This window comes from Trachurus trachurus, assembly GCF_905171665.1.
Source record: "Trachurus trachurus genome assembly, chromosome: 22".
NCBI classification, from domain to species: Eukaryota; Metazoa; Chordata; class Actinopteri; order Carangiformes; family Carangidae; genus Trachurus; species Trachurus trachurus.
Genome location: NC_139907.1, coordinates 22,586,396 through 22,607,758, shown reverse-complemented (window position 1 = coordinate 22,607,758; position 21,363 = coordinate 22,586,396). Strand labels below are relative to the sequence as shown.

Sequence of the window (21,363 nt, the reverse complement as noted above, 5' to 3'; positions counted from 1 at the left end):
ATAATGTCCTTATTTCCTGCAATTTAGCTGTTAGAGGAAAAAACCACAAGGAGGTAATTGTAGGTGATCTAGGAAGAAAATGTGTGTTTTTTCTCAACGACTCTTGGATGGTGTGTTATGTAAAGTGGTTCACTCTTTCCCATCCTCCTCAGAATAAATTAGAATAATTCTGACTCCTCATCATCCATTATCAAGTAAAACCTTTGTTTAATACTTTAAGACCAAATACATGATGAACAAATGACGCACTTGTAGAACTTCAGAGGGAGAGTTCATTGAGGATGATGAAGATTTGAGGTCATTAAAGGGATACTTCATCCAAAATCGATAATTCACCAATTTTCTACCCCTCAGCGCCCCTCATCCCTGGGCAGGGCACACAGACACACACACCCTTTGTTTTTTCAGAGCGGCTGCTTCATATCTGTGTGTGCAGGCCTCCTCCACCCACAGAGAGCAGCTTTCCTCAGCAGCTGGAGATACAATCACAGCTCAGAGATCACAGCAGAGAGAGCTGACACACTGAGCCTTCTCCACCACCGTAAATGTCTCTTCTTTATTCAAAGAATTCCAACCCTGATTTTTTAAGTTATCATTTCTGATTTTATGTAAAAGAAAGGTTCATTTTTCAGCGTTACAATACTTGGTATCAAAGTTGGATTCAAGTGAATCACATAAGTTTGAGGTTGTGACAAGCCGGGATGTGACCCCATCACTGTGCTGGACATCCTGCTGGGTTCACTTAAAGGTGTACAGAAATGGCCGTTTGTCCTGTTTGTCGCGCCGAGTTGTCACGAGTTGCCGCACGAGTTTTCCCTAGTAAAGAAAACAAATTTGATTGGTCGTTATCGAGCGGGCGGGATATTCAAAGCTTGGGGCGAGACCGAGCTCAGTGTGTGTGTGTTGTATAAGACGTTTGATTGACGGATGACGGATCCAATGTCAGTGGCTGGTGAATCGTGAGCAGGCTGACGTATAATTTGTGCGCCTGCATTATCCAATGCGAAAAAAAATACCACACTTTCATCCCGGATTTAATCAAAAATAGAATTTTGCACAAAGTTTGGCCTACATCGTCTGATAGATGAGTTATTACACTAATTTTATGACCCAGAGTGGGCTCAAATTCATTTTTCTTTTCTGCACAGCTTTAAATTTGTGTTTGCTATGTTATTGCTATGTTATTTTAACATAACATCACACTATTTACCAGTCCTTATTAGGCATACATTAGGGTTTAATTGACCACTCATAATAAACCACTACCGGTAATTTTATGTTTTGTTAGCCTTTAGGTATAACTATCTACGGCACCATACATCATTTATATTAGTATTAAGTGTTACTATCTGACTGGAGACTGTAGCTTAGAAAATAAATGAAGTGAGCTGTGAACAGATGCAGCTGGAGCTCCTTAGCATTTAAGCTCATTTACATGGAGGTGACAGCGAGGATGAGACTCTTCCGGTTGTATGAAGCAGCAAACACTGACAAGCTTAAATAAATACATGTTGAAATTATACTTTTTAAATCGTTGGACCTAATACTGCCTGAATGATGATGTCAGAAGAGGTCTGTAAATATTGTATGACATAGTAACATGAATGTGTCTCTATGGGGTGTTTGGTAAAACCTAGTAGGCTTTGGTTTCTCATTTATGTATGTGGGTAATATATACATTTACATATATCAACATACACACACACAAAATGTTGAAGCCTGGCTTGACTAAACCAAAAACCAGGCAGAGTCTCTTCTTCCATAAGAAGCATCCCTTTACTTTGATAGTCTCATTAGAACACCTACAGATTCAACATGTTATTTTGTTTAAGTTATTTAAATAAGTTGATTTAATAAATTAATTTTGTTTTTGTGAATTTAAACATGCTCTCCTTTTTTGTCTGACAATATACAGAATGATATATTCATACTAGGTGCATTCATGCAGTTGTTCAACCATTGTATCTGTTGTGCATCACTACCACCTAGTGACACAATTGTAAAGTACAGGAGGCCAAGCACATGAGACACAGCGATGTGAAGAAATCAAGTGATTACAGTGTCCACAGATGTTAAATGAATCCAGTTCCTTAACAGGACACAAGATTTACTCACTGATATGAAGATGTTGAGCAGATTCTCCAGCGTTGGCAGCTGAGGGATGAGCTTCTGGACCACTTTACTGAAGGCCTCGAAGATGGAGTGGTCGTATATACTGGTCAGGTAGAAACTACAGCAGGAGCAGGGAGAAGAGAAGACCCTCAGTCAGAGTGAGTACAGCAACTCAGTCACAAACTACACCGAAACCTTATCTCAGCTCCATACGTACATTTAACATCACTGCTCCAAATGTTTAATTCAAGAGGGAAATTAAAAAAAAAAAAAAAAAAACATAATGAGCATGTTTTTTGTGTTTGATTTGTTAGTTAGCACAGGTATAACACCTGACCTTCACTACAGACACGTTCCCTTCAACAACCTTCTAAAAATTCAAACCTCTCAAATACTGTCAGTGATTCCCAATCATACATTGTAAATAAATAAAAATGGCCGTAGACTCTGTGGTGTCAGCACAGGTTTCTGAGGAGACATTCTGAAGTTCAGAGTGAGCTGCTCCACTGTAGATGTTTAGGGGAAGTTGTCTCCCAGGGTCTGACTCCACTGAACTCCTGGCTAACCCAAAGGTGGGCAAAAAGTTGTGGACCGACTCACAGTTAAAGACTAACTCTAGTGGTCACAGAAAAAAAAGCATGTTCTTAGATCTTGGCTTCATTTCTTAGCCGTGGACGATGATGTGTGCAAAGGTTTGAGAGGGCAAACAAGGCCAATGCAACATTGGTGAAAAATATAATTATGTTTAAAAAAAAGTTCAAATGATCTTGATAATTCCTCTTAATGATGAAAGCCTTAATGTTGTTCTTATTCACCAAAACATATTCAACAAACCCACAAACTTCAGGACCAGGAAACAGAAGGGTTAAAATGCGACTCACATGCAAAAGTCACTATATGTTTCCATTAAGACAAGTTGATTCCACAGATGTCCTTTATGATGACAATGTACAGCCTATATGATTCTCCACTGGTCTGCTTTGTGTTTTTTTCTATTTATTTGTGAAGTGATTTATATGATAATTTGTTTTGAATGATTCATGTTTTGCATTTCATTGGATAACGTATTTGAATGTGTTTTTTCTGAGTTGTCCAGCTCTGCTCTGATTGGTTCCAGTCTGACACTTAGTGCAGCTCACAACCACCCGAGTGACAAATACTTGTGTCTATATTGTGTTTGTTCTTGTAGCGCCCTGTTCGATCATAAGTTGCTCTGTGAATAAATTTACCTCTCAGTGCAGTACGCAGGTGATATGATCATTTTGAAACACGCCTGTATGATAGTGTGCGTTAATTCCAGACGTATTGTGAACCTTAAAAACCGTCTGCAGCTGCAGGTGAAGCCGACCTCAGGTGGATTTGCTCCAGGCCTGCGTCTGCGAGGCCGTCCCTGGCTCGTTTTTGAATGTCTCTCTGCTTCTCGATCTTATGGTCGTCCGACAGGCCGTCCACTTTGTGAATGAACACCTCGAAGTTGATGTCTGGATTGACTTTGTAGGCCCGGGTCACGGTGAGGTGCAGTCTGCTCAGAGCCTCCACGTAGTCATCCTATCAGGAGGAGAAGAGGAGATTCATACAGCTGAGGAAGCAGACGTTTCTGACCTACGATAAATGGTATCAATTCTAGGACCACAGCAGCCCCAGCCAACTTCCTAGTCTAGTGAGTCCTGATTGGCACATAGTTCAGCTCCATAATTCACAAGATGCATTTTGGGACAGAGAGGGGCTCATACCCCACATCACCAGCTTATACTTTGTGTTTCAATATTTAGGTATACTGTAAATCAGATTATCTATTATAGCTGTAGTTTTACGAATTGTGCCACTTATGCTTAATAATATATATGAGACAATGTCGAGGTTATAAAATCAGGATTTGACCAGGGTTGGTTTAGATATAAGTCTGAAATTTATCTTGTTTATCTATTTCTCTATGGAAAAATACTTTGCTTAGCTAAAAGACATCTGGTTTCATCATGCGTCCATTTCCCCAAAACAAGCTGGTTACAATGTCTGCTGCAAGTTAATAGTAAAGGTCAACACGCTAATGTGACCAATATATTTGAGATGGATTAGAAACAGTGTCTCTATGACAACGCTACTCCCTAAGAGAGCGAGTGTACTGCCCCCATTTCAATCAGTGTCAATTAGGGTTTTTAAGCAGTATAGAACTTTATCCAATTTTAAATCAGATGCTACACCAACCATCTGCACTCATCTGTCAGCTGCTGCTGCTGAGTTCACAGCCCACTCTTGAATTCAAATCCTGTTCCTGGTCCTGAAGCTCCCACAAATGTGAACATGTGAAGCAATTTCTAGCTCAATGACTCATTCATTGATTCAGTGCCACCTTCTCAGGGTCTTGACAAATCCTTCAGGACATCATGGCTCTGTGTTCTGACCTGCGAGTCGATGACAAATATCAGCGCTCCGGTGCCTCTGAAGATCATCTCGTAGTCGAAGGTGGGATCGAAGAAGTCGATCTGCCCAGGGAAGTCCCAGATCTGGAAGCTGACGAAGGAGCTGCTGGAGACGTCCTCCCTGCAGATCTTATTGGTGCTCTCCAGAAACAGGGTCTCATTGGGGGACATCTTGTGAAAAACAACCTTCTGGATGGAGGACTTTCCACTCCTCCGCAGGCCCATCAACAGGATCCGAGGTTTGACCTCTCCACTCAGTGGGTTACTGAAGCCCAACACTAAGAAGAGAGAATGGGAACACCATGAATCAGGTGGATGGCAAACCACTACAACACACACTTACAGGTCCACAGATTGTCTGTAGAGGACCTCAATTTACTGCTCAGCAGAGAAGGGTCATGTTGCCTAGATACTATCATGATATGACCGAGTAATGTTGGGGTGACAATATTCAAGATGCAGTGTGACATGTTCACATTAACACTGTTGTAAATCTGACCTTTTATAGCAGAATCACTGCCATACCATATCTGACATCTCTGCATCTACATGACGTCCTGCAATGGAGGTGGTAGCAAATTGTGCCGGTATTATCTCACATCATGCTCAATTCTCGATCTATGACAACTTATTTATTTATAAGTTTATTTGAAAAGGGACAGTGTACATTAATAAAACATTGTAAAAACAAATGTTAAGGCTAATTTTCATTGGTGGCTCTGTCTGATGTTAAAGGGCATCCTATAAAAAGACAGCAACAGTAAAATACCACATATAAAACTGATTCATTTAATTCAGACAAGCTGCAAGCGTTTACTTAACCCTGCCTTGCTGTTTCTGTCACATCATAAAAGTTCAAGGACTCTGAAACAAAACATTTGGTGTGTTCTCATTTGCCTGTTTAATGTACAATTTTAATTTGCTCACTCATAAATGAATGAAATGACATTCATTAAAATAAATATTTAAAAAAATGTTTGAATTAAAAATATCTGATCACATGAGGTGGTTGTTGTTGAGTATTGAACAAAGTGATATTTCTCAAAATTGACATGCAGCACTTCACACTCAAGTCGTTGCTCCTGTTGCGTCAGGCCTCGGGGAGCCAGTTCCAACAGAAAGGCAGTCTGCTGGGAATCTGTTGTCATGTTTAATTAGAATGACATCATGAGAGGAGAAAACTCTGCTTTAGTCCCATATTATCACTAAATGGAAATTCACAGCATTCACTATGGTGTTTTTTTTGTTGTTGTTTTTTACTTCTGGAGAAATCTCTAATGCAATACTGCAATGGAAATCAGATTTTTGTGTTGTCCCTCAGTGAAAAAAGAAACAAAACACCAGCAGTTCATCACTGACTGAAAAGCCTCAGAAATTGCCAGTGTGAAAGACTGAATCTCTGAAATATGAAAATGATGTAAAAGACTCACTTAATAAAAGGAGGACTGCACAGCTGCTGAATAAATTGCCTAACTATAAGGTCATTCAAGTGTAACTACACAGGCAGTAGCATCTTTTGAGCTGGTTGACTCACAGGAAACTGTTTACGTGAAAGCTGCCTGCATCTTTACCATCATGTTGAATCACAGCTGTGCCCATAGCCCCGCCCCCAACACTGGGCTTGGCCAGTTATGTGTTTTTTCACATTGCCATAATGATGTGTCTTTGTCTTCAGAAGAAGTTCCCTATAAAAAACTAATGGACAGAGCTCTGTATCTATACTGGCAGTTCTATGACACCCTCAGTCTGAAGATTTTCATTTTATAAAGATATGTATAGTAAATACTAACATAATAAAAATTCAAATATGTATGTTATTTTTTCCTGTTGAGGATGAACATTTATGTATTCAACAAGTGACACAAACCACTCAACCTCCCCCTTCTCAAAGAAGGGAAGCCTCCTCTACAGTGGTAAGAGTGGGGTTAAGATAAGAATACACTGTCACCACTAACTGCAGAAAGAACAGCCTACTGATGATAATAATGGCTGAGTTGTTTTGGACTTGCTCTTAAAATGTGCAAAAACCTGAGATGGCCCTTAGAGTGTGTAAATGCATTACAGTAATCTCACTCACAGCTGGAAAACAATTAGCAAGAAGCGGAACACCCACAACACTCTCATAATAATGAATGCTTAAGGCCAATAGGTTCACACCTTTTAAATGCTTCTCCTTCAATGACCTCTCCTTGAAGGACACAGTGTTGGTTCCACTGGACTGTTTGTGAGGCATCTGCTCTCAGCTTCAATGTTAACAAATCAACCTACAGTACAGGACAACAACTCTCATAGTCTGGGCACTGCTTACACTTACACATCCTGACCCCACCCCCTCGAAAAGTGAAGTATGAAAATTTATTTATTTATTAATTGTTCATTCATTATTATTTTTCTAAATTCTAAAACCAGTTACAAACTGTTTAACTTTAATTAGTTGCAGTTATTTATTTCCTGTGTCCGTTTGGAGTCCTCACATGCCCTAGCTACATGTAGCTATTTTGGTGGGCTTCCAGACAACAAATGACAGTCTGGATTATCCATTCATCCATCCAAAGGACCGATCATCCATCTCAAAACATGGGGGTTGTTTCGGTTCATAGAATGAACCAAAACAACCCCCATGTTTTTACAACAGTAAATGAGGTAAAGAAATCACTGGAGAAAACACTTCACAACTGAGCTGTCAGGTGATGCACATGTCTAAAAACATCCTTATCCCACGATACTAATGCAGTGAAGTCTGTGATACTGGCTCGGGTGGATGTCAAATGACCCTGTGCAACTTCATCTGGTGTGCAAAAAGAGATGAAGACAAGCAATAGGCTAGTTCAAGTAAACAGGCATGTGGAGACAGCAGAGAGGTCAGCAGGTCACTGCCTCAGAGCTGGTTGGAGCAGAAAAGGAGGCAAATTATTTTCCACTTTTTACAACTCACACTTGTGTGGACATTGCTCAGACCTTGTTTGACCAGATGTTCCAAAAGTAGAAACTTTCTCCACTTTAAGTTTTAGTGTTATTGCTACACAGATCTGCTGTTGTATTTTTAGTTTTTAATGTAGGCTTGTATAAATACTTAAAACTTTACTAATTATTGTTCAAAATTGTTCTCATTGTTTTCAACACAAAGATGAAGTGCATAAATAACGGTCAGGTTGATATTATATACGTTAACTATTAAATGTTACTTATGTGAATATAACAATAGCCTAATAGTAGGAGAATACTGTCCCAGAATGGCAGGAGACTCGGTGTCAGTGTGTAAAACTAAGTGTGCAGCACAACTTTTTAAAATGACGCACAGCTCCGAGCGGACCCACAGACCGTGAACGTATCAGAGAGCGGTGTGTGTTCGTCAAAGCTGCAGCAGCTCCGGTCCAGGAGTCAGGACCAGGACCAGGTCCCAGGTACCTGTCCTGCACGGAGAAAGCTACTGAGCCAGAGACCGAAGTGACCGTGTCCCGTCCACCCCCCCGCTCCCTGCCCTGCTCGAGAGTGACCTTTCCCCGCCTACCTCCGTCCTCACAGCCCAGCTCCCCGTCTGTGAACGCCTCCAGGTCGTCTTCGTCGTCGTCCTCGTCGTCGTAGTGTCCCAGAGCCGAGTCGTCCACACCGTCCCCGGTCATTGCCGACACTCTCTCCGTCGTCATGCTGCTGTATTCCGTCGTCGTCCTATTTTAGTGTTGGAGTTAAAGCGCCTGTGGTGTCCAACTCTCCCAAACTGCGACCTGATCCGTGAGAGCCATGCTGGTGAACTTTCACCCCCCCTCCCTGCCTCCGGTCCGACTCACTGTAGCCACAGGGGGCAGGATCCGGGTGAGGGGGCTGCCTGCTGGGCCCATGGGTGTCATGAGAAGACTGAACTTCAGATATTTATTCAGTGATAATGATTAAAATAACGGGTTATTGGTAGAATAGTCTTTAGACTGGTCCCATTGTTCCCTAATGTAGGCTATGTAGTAAAGGTCACATTTTGATGGAGAGCAGAAACCTAACAAAAAGGAACTCAACCAATTTTAACTGCTTTATGGAATACACCGAATAAAGGCATTATTTGACAAAAAAGATGACTTCCCTATCAAGAACTAGTCCACATTTATACTGTAAATCTATATGTTGATTATCACACTGGGCCAAGACAAAGAGTTTAACCTTCCAGCTGTCTGCAGTGCACCCACAATCCAACCGTCCCACCTCACCTGTTTATTACCTAAGCCTTGTTTCTGGGAAAGGGATGGTCCTTGTTGAAAAATGTGGTCCAGGACACTGATGACATGTGGTCCAGGACTCAGAAGCAGGAAACTGATGACATGTGATCCAAGTGCTGCTGGTTCAGTGGTGAGGTATCCTGGTGCTCTGACACCTCTTCAGTCTCTGACACTATACACACTGTGCAGCTGCTCCATAGACATAAACCCAAAACTATGTAGATGTGTGGTCAGTCAGAGAAACCAAAAGTCATTGCATATCTATTTATAATCATTCCTACTCACATGCCCCACCTACTGAGGTCATAACATGATCAAATGACTACCTAAAGGGCCATTAAAACAGATGCTGAACATTTCCAGTCCATGAATTACACCTAACCACCACCAGGTGGAGGCAGAGAACACACGATCAATGTGCCTCTGTTAAATATTTATATTGCTTGTTTAACAAAATTGCAGTCTGTGAATGGCGATGGTTTACTCTAAGCTTTATTTCTGAGTAAGTTATCAATTCAATATTTATTTAAATCAAACCATGCAAGAAGTTTAAAGGGAAGAATCAAGTAAATAATGATTTAAATTGTTAGATATATTTGTATTAGTAGAAAGTACATGCCTCTGAAGTGTAGGAGTGGAGACAGGAGAGTACTGTATGTATATACACATATTAAGTACAACTACCTTGAAACTGTACTTATACAGTACTTAGAGTGACTGCCACTGCCAATCTGTATTGTAGTAACATTCTGAATATTATAAATCATTTGTTCTGGTTTGTAGCCATGAAGACATTGTGATGTGTCACTACATCATTTACTCCTGCTGGTTTCAGGCTAAATTAAGAAAAACACATCACATCATCTCTGAGCCGCCATGATGAAACAGTCTGAAAGATTCATTTGGGTTCAGGCCAAACTACAGTTGTGAGTTTCACATACCAAGTAGTCTGTGTTATAAAGGATTCTCTCAACATGGCAAAAGGAGTCGGATCTCAGGCAAAAATGAATACCATGAATACCATGTCATGAAAAAAGTCTGACCAGGAGATTTCCATGGATGATGAGGGCTACACAACATGTTACCATGCTGTCGTTATATTATGACCTGACTGGAATTTCAATTTATTCTCTTCATCTTATTTTTAATCACGTGCAACAAAAGCTTAGATTAAAATGACAACAGGAGCTCGTCAGAGATTTCATCCATGTGTCCCGATCTTAATCCTCATAGGATGCAAAGACATGCAGGTCTATGCGTGTGCGTGTGTGTTTTTTTTTTATGTTTGTCAGATCACAGATCACAGCACAGATGAACTGGTCATAAATCTAAATGGTACAGATGGACAGTTTCAGGTGTTATTGTAGATGTATCTGTTTTCACTCTCTCTCTCTGGGTCTCTCTCTCTCTCTCTCTCTCTCTCTCTCTCTCTCTCTCTCTCTCTCTCTCTCTCTAAGCTGTAGTGCCCACCAAACAGCTGGCATCCCCTCTGCACATGTTCACACACCGAGTAGTGAGCCTGATGTTGATGCAGCAGCATCATCCTCTTACACAACAACACAGACACAGCCAGCGACTTTTTGAAAGGCTTGTTTGTTTGGATTTTACATGGATGCTCCTTTTTGCTCCGACAGAGAATAGCAGACGCCTGTAGGCTGTGTGGAGGTTAAGGTAAAACATACAGCAATACTCTGAATACCTATGTCACTGACAACATAATTCGCTGTGTTTGTAGAAATTAAACCATGATAACAATAATTTGACTTTTTAGGATTGTGTTAAGGCTCTTGCAGCAGTGGGTTAAAGGTAGGAGGAGATGTGTTCTTCAACAGTGACGGGACAAAACAAGACGTGGACTTTATGGGTATTAAACAAAAAGCATGTTGTCTACCTAACGAAAGTTTTTTTTTTTTTTTGCCTAAACCAAATGATTCAACCCCTCAATGTGAGGTCAGATGTCGTGTTTGAAAAATGTTACATTTTGGTTTGAAATGAAAATCAGGTTGGCTAAATACTACTGTGATGTTTAGAGATGTTGGGTTCTTACGTTCAGTGTCCTCTACGTATTGATGTCCAACCTAAAACCTTGGCATTTAACATTATCCTGACAGAGAATTTTGGTCACCTGACGTCACAGCCTAGATTCCCCTAAATATCAGTGTCAAATGGGATGGCAGCAGCTCTCTGCAGGATGGTCTCTGCTGTTAAACACGTGTACTTTGTCCATCCACCATCTGCTACACTCTGCTCGGTTTGCTATAAAAACATAGAAAAGCAAAGTGAGGGTAATCCAGACAAATATGTCCACGCAAAAGCTCCTGTTCACTCAGACCATTAAGGCAGCATTAAATGTTTCTCTGAAGCTCATATGAGGCTTCATTGTTCAGACAAAATAAAATTCATACATTTTAAATACAAATGCAGACTCCCAGTGAGCTCTGTTTATAAGACTGCAGTCCATCTTGCATTGCACTAAGAAAACACCTTGATCTGCTACTAACTCTAAATCTCAAGCGAGTACCAACACCTCACTCCATCATCATATTTCTGTTCAGTTCAAGGTATTTATCTTCAGATATGTGAGTCTTTATGCTATACATTATAATTTCCTCTATAAGCCAAACCATACTGAAAGTCCAAGAAGCTGGAGGTAAAAGAGATCTGTTAAGTCTAATGTAGATGAAAGTCCATTGAGCCAGAGATGACTTATGACCCTTTGAGCAGATCAGTTGGCCCTAAGCACAATTTAGTTCTGTTAATCTGCATGTACATAAAAAGAAATAAGTAAGCAGCACCATAATATCTAGCATTAGCTGTTGTGTGTCTGGTTTACGTACAGTAATAGCATGGTACTTGACTCCTCTCTCTCTCTCTCTCTCTCTCTTTCCATCTTTCTCGCGATATCGTATTTTTATAGAGTAAACTGAATAATTACTTTACGTAACATTTTGCCCATTTATGTTATTACTGTAACACCATGACACATTTAATGCGGCTGTGAAGCTACCAGTGCACCAGAAAAGTGTAACACATCCTCCAATCACATGCTGCATGTATTGAATATTATGTACGTATATGTACTACTGATAGGATCAGTGAACAGAACAGAATAATGACTGATGAGATTCAGTATTGTATGTACACATGGTTTAAGTTCAAGACTGTTTATAATCACTGCCCAAGATTAAATCCTGACCCCTGACACAGAACATAATCTGATCTGCAGCACTGACATGAAATCCTTGGTCATTTGGGTCAGATGTATAATACAGTAGCAATTGAGGATGAGAGCCAGTGTGAGAGGGCTGGTCAGTGTTAGAGAATGAACCAACAAAACCTGAAATTTACAGCATTTCATTTGTTTAACTGAAGAAAAAAGAAAAAGAAAACATGATGACTTTTTACTAAGTGACCATCTGGTTAACACGGTGGATCAGCTGGCAGCAAACCTTCCTCAAGGGTAACCAAGAGCTAATAGAGCATGAACTGCAGACAGTCGAGAACACATATGATGTTTATGTGTTTTTGCCAGCACTGATGAATGAACAGGCAATGGTCCACATCCCTACCTCGTCGTGCCCGGGTCCCAGGCGCCAGACGGCTCTGCATCGAGCTGCCAAGGTGGGGAACAGCGACGGCTTGGCTGCTCTGATTCAGGGAGGCTGTGCTCTCGACCTGCAGGACAGGGTGAGTCATGCACACACTGGACATGTCAGAACTCATTCACACAACTGCAACAGAATCCATTCATGTATTCACAAATTGCGCAGTTAACAGAATGACCGTGGATTGTAATGGGAATGTCTGATGTCTGTTTGAGGATGGGAACACTGCACTGCATGAGGTGTCTTGGCACGGTTTCTCTCAGTGTGTCAAACTGCTGGTGAAGGCGGGAGCAGATGTACACGTTAGGAACAAGGTAGGAACCGAACCTAACCGAACACTCAAATCTTGAAAAACTGACATTTACCATAAGGAATCAGCACTAAATGTCAACTGCTGACCAGAGAGGACAGTTTTGTGTAATTTCTCCTAAATCTGAGCCCAACCATATATTAACCAGCAAGAGGGGGTGAAACAGGAAACACAACTGGGAAACTACATTCAGAGGGGAAAGATTATTTGATAACGACAGAATCCAAGGGATCCATGACGTTGATCAACTGTGGTTCATACTACACAGCCTCAACATAAAAAAACATTTAAACACAGCAAAATCTACAGAAACAATCATAATCTAATTGTATAATCATAAAAAGACTACAGCTGTTAACCAAATGCACTTTACTACTTTTTTGGGGCAGTCATAGACTGAAATGAGACTGTAAGCTTTCGAAGTTCAAATGAAAACCCACAGTGGAGCTGCCCGTGTAGTCACTGTGATGTCTTGATTCAGACAGGAAACACCGCCCTTCATCTGGCCTGTCAGAACGCACATGCTCAGACTGCTCGCCTTCTGCTGCTTGGAGGAGCCACACCAGACACCAAGAATAAAGTAAGTTCCCCAGCCACTTGCCGTGATTTCACTGGTTGAAAAGAGTTTTAACTTTAAAATTGTTGAACTATTGCACCAGAGTAAGGTGTATTTTTCACATTGCCCTTCATCATGGTATGCCTGCTTGAAAATTAAAGCATAAACTCCATTTTGATTCCAGGTGGGGGACACCTGTTTGCATATGGCTGCTCGCTACAACAACGTGAACCTGGTGAAAATCCTGCTGAGTTCATTGTGCTCTGTGATAGAGAGGAACCAGGTACATTGCATTAACAACCAACATGATAGGAGTTAACTGTCAAATGGCAATGTTTCATACAGTATGAATGAAGTTATATGTATTATTGGCAGCAGGCACCTGGTTGGTAGATATTGGCTGGAAACAATTATGTGACTATTTTGCAACTTGCAGAAACAACAACACCTCATTTGGTAACATAATATTTCACTTACAATTGTGTTTCCATTAAAACAGTTTTGCTGCTAAAAGGTTGTGTATAATGGTCATTTCTAGGAGTCAGGGTTGTGTCTTGGTTTGTCTGTAGGGAGGAGACACAGCTCTCCACTTGGCTGCTTCACTGAACCATAAGAAGACAGTTCGGCTCCTGCTAGAAGCAGGGACTGATGGGAACATCAGAAACAATGTAAGTTCTTTAAAAAAACTCAAAATTCATAATCATTATAAATTGTATTTCTACTAACCTTAAGATGTTGAGGAGATGATTGCAACACCATTTTCTCAGTTACTCACAAACTACTTAGATCTGACAAAACAAAATGTAATTAGACGTACATCCTGTCAGTTAATTACCCATAAAATTGATATACTAAAATCATTTGAATCAAATTAAGATGTTGCAAATGACCCCAAACCGAGGAACAAGATGGATCAGTAATGGTCACAAAATGTGCCTTTTTTTACATTATACTATAAACTTTATTTCTTAATATTTATTGAGAGACGGTTAGTGAGTTTTGTTTAACAAAGAAGGAACATATAAAAATAGGCACAATGTATTCATTCTATTGCTATCTCAGTGCACAACTAAATGGTGCTTTGATGTGGAAAATTCCTCAAAATGAAGAGCTGTATGAAGCCTGGATAGCTCAGACGGTAGAGCATCAGACTTTTAATCTGAGGGTCCAGGGTTCAAGTCCCTGTTCAGGCGAGGCACCCTCATGGTTGGGTGTAAACATTATAGTATCAGGAATACGTTACTGGTGGATGTAACACATACAAATAGTGGAACAGTCCAGACATTAACTGGCCCATTTTGAATCCTAGACTGCAATCTTCTTCTTTCCTGTCTCACTCTCAAACTCGGGTCATTTTCATGGAAATGAATCTCTTGGGCAACATTCGGGGATGTTTTTACCTTTGATAGATGCCTAAGGATACAGAAGGTGCTTTAATGTCCAAAATTCCTCAAAATTAAGTTTTGCATGAAGCCTGGATAGCTCAGACGGTAGAGCATCAGACTTTTAATCTGAGGGTCCAGGGTTCAAGTCCCTGTTCAGGCGAGGCACCCTCATGGAACAGTGTTCATATTATAGTACATCTTCATGGTAGGGTGTTCACATTATAGTACCAGGAAGACATTACTTGAGTATGTATCACATACAAACAGTGGTACATGCTGCTGCAGTTCTTTCCTGTCTCACTCTCAAACTTGACTCGTTTTCATGAAAATAATCTTTTGGGCAAAGTTTGGAGATGTCTTCACCTTTGATAGATGCCTAAGAATGCATAAGGTGCTTGCTTTGATGTGGAAAATTCCTCAAAATGACACACTGCAGGAAGCCTGGATAGCTCAGACGGTAGAGCATCAGACTTTTAATCTGAGGGTCCAGGGTTCAAGTCCCTGTTCAGGCGAGGCACCCTCATGGTTGGGTGTAAACATTATAGTATCAGGAACATGTTACTGGTGGATGTAACACATAAAAACAGTGGTACAGGGCCCATTTTGAATCCTAGACTGCAATCTTGTTCTTTCCTGTCTTACTCTCAAACCTGGGTCATTTTCATGGAAATCAATCTCTATGCAGAAGGTGCTTTGATGTGCAAAATTCCTCAAAATGAAGCTCTGTACGAAGCCTGGATAGCTCAGACGGTAGAGCATCAGACTTTTAATCTGAGGGTCCAGGGTTCAAGTCCCTGTTCAGGCGAGGCACCCTTATAGGGTTCATATTACAGTACATCTTCATGGTACGGAGTTCACATTATGGTACCAGGAAGACATTACTGGTGGATGCATCACATACAGACAGTGGTACATGGTGTTTTAAATTGGCAGAATCCTGTAATGAGACTTGCATCCTTTCCTTTTTGTGACATTTCCCAGTTTCCCTTAATGCTCATAACAAAAACATTATATGTAGTCCTAGGCCCTTCTTATCCATCTTGTTATGAGGGAAAATGTCATCTTTTTTATGTATGTGATGATGCATTGTTTACTTCCAGGCAGGAAAAACAGCACTGGACAAAGCCAGAGACAACAACCATAAAGATGTTGCTCTTCTCTTGGCTCGAGCTCCTCAGGTCAGTATGAACTTCATTCATTCATAATCTTGCATTGAGTCATTTGAGTTCAGATGTATTTGTGATTTTTGATATAACAGCTAGATTTACTGGAAGCAGTTGTCACCCTCAGGTACATCGCTTCATGCGAGGAAGAACAATAAGAAAACGAAGAGAAAGGCTCATAGCTGAACGCAGAACCCAGTCTTTCACCAGAGTAGAAATACTACCCAGCAAAGTAAGAAACTTCCCAAAAGACAAATCCCTGTGGTTATCAGAGGCCAGGTCTCATAGAACATCATTGGTTTTTACCTGCATTTGATTAATGTGATGCTGTTTCTTCTGTTTGTGTTTCTCGAGGGAGACAGCAGTTCTGTGGCGGAGGAAGGTCCCAACAGTGAGCACATGGAGAGTATAACAGGTGTTCAGGTTGCTCATCATTCTCAACAGCAGCAGGAGCTTTACCAGAAGAGCCCAGCCACCATCAGCAGCCCCAACAGTTGCCACAAGAGGAGAAGAGTCAAGAAGCTGGTGGGTCCACCACAGTGACTTCCTTAGACGCAGTAGTATCTGGTTGTAAGAACTTGATCGGGCTGTAAAACAAATTAAGAGGCATTCTTGAATTTGTAATTACATTGACCAATGAAGCTCAACATAAAGTGTTCAAGACAGGAAATGCACTTGTGTCTTAAGATGCAATTCAGTTCCTGCAATGACAAACAGACGGAGAAACAAACAATACTTGATTGTAAGGACATATTTAATAAATCCAAATTATTAATTATTGGCGTGACATTTCTTGCAACTTAAGAAGTTATATAGATATTTTTAAAGATATTTTTTCGTGCACATGAAAACAAATGTGATTTTCCCCTTAGAGGAAAGAAAAGTATATTTTGCAGGTTTTAGTAGCCATGTGTTGCTTTTATTCCTTTGAAGGCTCTGAATGAAGGTTGGAGGAAAGGAAAGACAAGAGATCTTCTTCAGGATGATGATGATGATGGTGATGAACATGCCTCCACTCGCAATGGAAAAATCTATCAGCTCTATACTCTGTACCGCGACAAGGACGGCAACGTTAGACAGGTCAGAACTGCGTACATTAACCCAGTTTTATAAGGTTCTAGAGCACAGAGCTTTACCAATTATGTCAAGACAAACCATTACCAGGGTTTTCTGTGGATCCCTTTTTGCTCACTCTACAGCTTATTACTTGTTCCCTTTCTCATTAGGCACCAGCCAATGGGTGCCACTGCCGGCCCCTGTTCAAGAAGCTCGAGGATCAAGTGAAAGCCACTCAGGAGGAGATGAGGACGCACATTCAGACCGTCCAGGAGCAGGTCAACAGCAGAATGGGGAAAATGGCTCAAAGGAACAGACACCAGGTCTTTGTCTTCTCTGCACCAAACTGATTATTTGTCAATGAAAAATATAAGCAGTGTGCTAAGACACAGAAGTTCAAAAAATTCACATCAGACTACATCATCACTTCAGAAAAATTACAATTGACCATTTTCATGCCAAGAAATTCCAGAAATCATAGATAATTGGCTGATTCAGCATTTCCTGTTTTCTCCTCTTTGGTTTGGTCAGATTAAAGTGTTGAATATGCTGAACGAGGAGAGAGCAGAGACAGAGAGGAAAGAGATGATTTACAGGATCGAGCAGAGAGCCGCCCAGGGCAGAGAGGAAGCTCTGAAGACACAGGTATTACTCACACAGTTGATTCAAAGCCCAACGTAAATGTACCAGAGTTAGCAAATAGCTCATTTTCACAGGCAGTGCTGATTCTAGAGTCCAGTGGGACCCAGAGCAAAGCATTGCCTCTGGTCCCCTGCAATCAGCACATTACCATTATGTAATAAATAACTTGACACCATCACAAAATGTACAAAATCTAAACTTTTTTTTTTAATTCTCAAGATCCAATGATCATGTACTGTATTTGTTTCTTAATTCAAGCAGGCAGCAATGAGCTATGAACTAAAGAGGTGGTGTATATCTCACCTGAAGGACATGGATGTCCAAGCTCCAGTCAAAGCCCAGTATTACAAACTCCTCCCCTCACCCTCTGTGGAGCAGTCTGTAGTGGACGCCGATCTGGAATCACTCCCCTTGCTGTCTGTGGTTTCTGGAGACAGCAGCACCTCGCTGGCCAACTACGTCAACGTCGTGCCATCCAGGACTGCCCACAGTCTGCAAAGCCTGGAGCTGGAGCAGGCAGGCCGGAGGACATACTTTGAAATGAGAGTGGACAGGTCACCAGGTATGTCCAAGAGAAGACAGAGGGATTAAACAGTGATTTGTGTCTGATTCTAATACACAGTGGGACAGTGCATTAGTTACTACAATAAAAACAATATTTTCACAGCAGAGAGAAGTTGTACATTTCAAGTGGGGTTCTTATGCACATTTAGCCCAATTGCTAAATGAAAAAGTTTTTTGAAAAAGTTTTAAGATTTATCAAATCTCTTCACACTGTGTTAGGTTAATGACTCACATGACAGTAAGTTGAACGTCACTTAGGACCGTCCCATCCAATGAAGAAGCCTTTTAGAATGAGGCAAAACATCTTCAAGAAGAATAGAATTGCTTCAGTTGCTTCCGATTTTAGCACTTAACCATTATCTAACCGACCATAATTAGGACACTGCTTGGTTTAAATAGAGCTGTTCAAACATACAGCAAATACGGCACGACATGATAGTAGAGGAGTTGGCTGTGATTGGTTTTTCCACAGTGTGATGATCAAAATAACAAGTATAGTATAGTAAAACACATAAGAAAATAATACTCAGGTAAATGTACTTAGTCAATGTCCACCGCTGCTTAGTTGTGGTGACAGGGTACACTGAGTCACTTCCATTACAACACAGCAAATATCCATCAACGAAGACTGTGAGAGGACGTTAAAAGATTTTGATTGGTTGCTCCCTAGTTGAAAGCCACTTTTAGACCTTAATTGAATAGATTCAGGGGTTGTTTTTTTCAACATTAAGATGATGATTTTTCTATTCTGTTACTTCTTCTCCTTTTTAGATGACTATGAGAACACAGCCCTGTTTTCTCTGCCTGCCAACGACAACTCTACTCACTCCCCCTGGCAACCTCTGGAAGTGCAGGGTGGGCCCATAGCAGCAGTGATGCCGCTGTGTGAGGAAGGTTTCTCCAGCAGCAGCAGCAGCAGCCAGTCCAGCATCAATGACCAGGGACCCAGACTCATTACACATCAGGGATACAGCGACAATAGGCAGCACAGGAAACAGTTAGTTAAGATGATGAGTGCCCACAGGAATGCAGAGATACATGCTGAGGGAACCAGGACCCTTGAGTTCTTCATTGACCGTCCCACTGAACCCACATTCAGCCAGGAGAGGAAAAACCTGCATGCTATGGAGGTGAGTGTAGAAACAGGCGGGATAAGGTGTGGATACTTCCGGTCCTTAATGCTGAACATGATTATTGGCCTCCTGGCTCTAGCCTTGAACTTTATGCACAGACAGACTGAAGTGTCTTACCTGAAAAAAAGAAAATCAAATTTCCCAAATGGTAGACCGGATGTATGACCGGAGCAGGAGCTTGGTTCGCATTGCCGGCAGTAAGTCAGACCTGTTCCCGGTGCGTGTTGGACTCTGGCAGGGCTGCCCTTTGTCACCGGTTCTGTTCATTATTTTTATGGACAGAATTTCTAGGCGCAGCCAAGTGCCGGAGGGGGTACGGTTCGAGAGACACTTGATTTCATCTCTGCTTTTTGCAGATGATGTGGTCTTGTTGGCTCCCTCGAGCCAGGACCTTCAGCATGCACTGGGGCGGTTTGCAGCCGAGTGTGAAGCAGCTGGGATGAGAATCAGCACCTCTAAGTCCGAGGCCATGGTTCTCGACCGGAAAAAGGTGGCTTGCACCCTCCAGGTCGGGGGAGAGTTCCTGCCTCAGGTGGAGGAGTTTAAGTATCTTGGGGTCTTGTTCACGAGTGAGGGGAGAACGGAGCGCGAGATAGACAGGCGGATCGGTGCGGCGGCCGCAGTAATGCGGTCATTGTATCGGTCCGTCGTGGTGAAGAAGGAGCTGAGCCGAAAGGCAAAGCTCTCGATTTACCGGTCGATCTACGTTCCCACCCTCACCTATGGTCATGAACTCTGGGTCATGACCGAAAGAACTGGATCCCGGATACAAGCGGCCGAAATGAGTTTCCTCCGCAGGGTGGCGGGGCGCTCGCTTAGAGATAGGGTGAGGAGCTCTGTCACCCGAGAGGAGCTCGGAGTAGAGCCGCTGCTCCTCCACATCGAGAGGAGTCAGCTGAGGTGGCTCGGGCACCTGTATAGGATGCCCCCTGGACGCCTCCCTCGTGAGGTGTTCCGGGCATGTCCCACCGGGAGGAGGCCCCGAGGAAGACCCAGGACACGCTGGAGTGACTACGTCACTCGGCTGGCCTGGGAACGCCTTGGGGTCCCCCCGGAAGAGCTGGAGGAAGTGTCCGGGGAGAGGGAAGTCTGGGGATCCCTGCTCCGACTGCTGCCCCTGCGACCCGGACTCGGATAATGCGGCGGACAATGGATGGATGGATGGATGGATGGTAGAGTCACTCCTTTATGGAAAAAGGTAAATTAAGGAAAGTTTAAACCACTTACCTAAAGGGTGTTGTTTCCCAACAGGTTACTCAACGTTTCTTTGACACGGTGTCGACTCAGTTGGAGCGCTGGTATGAGAGGAAGATTTCAGAGGTGGAGCAGCAGACGGAGCTCAGAACCCAGCAGGACAGGAAGGAGCTGCTGCAGCGAATCAGCATACTCGAGGAGGAACTCCAGAGGCTGAAGACCAATGAGAATGCAGAAATTTGACTTGGTGGTGATCAGTGATCAGAGAATGAACAATATATTGAAAATCTAAGCACTTGGAACCAAATTCGACTCCAGCAGACAGCTGACAATCAGAAGGACTGCACATACAATACGCAATAGAGTAAATACTAAAATACTGTGCACCTGGCGAGGCTTTGGCTTACAGAAGCCAGTCTTTTTGTTTCACCAGCTGTTTGTAGCCTTATACAAACAAATGGCAACCTCCAAGGCTAAAAACAAACTGCAACTAACACCAAGCATCAAAAACTGCAGTTCCTCTATTAACCAGTTAATTAAATATTTAATTAATAATAAATAAACTACTGTTTTTCAACTCAAAGGCTGTCTCCATTTGTCCTTAGCGTCAAATGACACATTGATTGGAGATTAATTCACTATCGTAGCTGTTAAGGCAGCAGTGTTCTCAAATGGAGAAGTTCATGTAGTTATGAGAATAGATGTCAGACCTTCTGTCAGTGGATGTATCCGTGTGTGTGTGGCTGCTCTTCACTGTAGGCTACTGCAGCTCCATTCCACCATCTAGTGTATGAACAGAAGTACAGCAGCTTATAGCAGCCTCCTCTACCTACTGTACAGTATGCTGTCTGACTGCATCCAGCTGACATTATAAAACAGAGAAAAATAGATCATTCATGGAGGCTAAGCTTATATTTTTATAGGAAAAAAATAATTGTATAAAGTTTATGAATAACAGACCAAAATATAGGTTTCTGTGTGTCACTCAAATGAGTATGGATAATTTACACGTCATCTT

At 41.9% G+C, this 21,363-nt stretch overlaps 2 protein-coding genes across 2 annotated transcripts in view; one reads left to right on the top strand and one right to left on the bottom strand.

The window, feature by feature from the left end:
* rragd (ras-related GTP binding D) overlaps positions 1-8,831 on the bottom strand; it is a 48,402-nt gene extending 39,571 nt beyond the window's left edge. The window contains exons 1-5 of the mRNA XM_083998604.1: positions 8,724-8,831; positions 8,044-8,354; positions 4,515-4,810; positions 3,461-3,660; positions 2,116-2,230 (exon numbers count right to left, since the gene is read on the bottom strand). Coding sequence (XP_083854730.1) covers positions 2,116-2,230; positions 3,461-3,660; positions 4,515-4,810; positions 8,044-8,179 — 747 coding nt within the window. The 5' untranslated portion in view covers positions 8,180-8,354; positions 8,724-8,831. The remainder of the gene's footprint in view (positions 1-2,115; positions 2,231-3,460; positions 3,661-4,514; positions 4,811-8,043; positions 8,355-8,723) is intronic.
* Positions 8,832-11,996: 3,165 nt separating this feature from the next.
* ankrd6a (ankyrin repeat domain 6a) lies at positions 11,997-20,588 on the top strand (the record flags this gene model as incomplete). The annotated part of the gene is made up of 15 exons (XM_083997613.1): positions 11,997-12,045; positions 12,270-12,424; positions 12,558-12,656; positions 13,134-13,232; positions 13,393-13,491; positions 13,778-13,876; positions 15,694-15,771; positions 15,884-15,988; positions 16,111-16,281; positions 16,690-16,836; positions 16,983-17,135; positions 17,344-17,457; positions 17,833-18,016; positions 18,790-19,148; positions 20,403-20,588. 15 exons carry the CDS (start codon positions 11,997-11,999, stop codon positions 20,586-20,588), a joined length of 2,097 nt encoding a protein of 698 aa, XP_083853739.1.
* Positions 20,589-21,363: the final 775 nt, after the last annotated feature.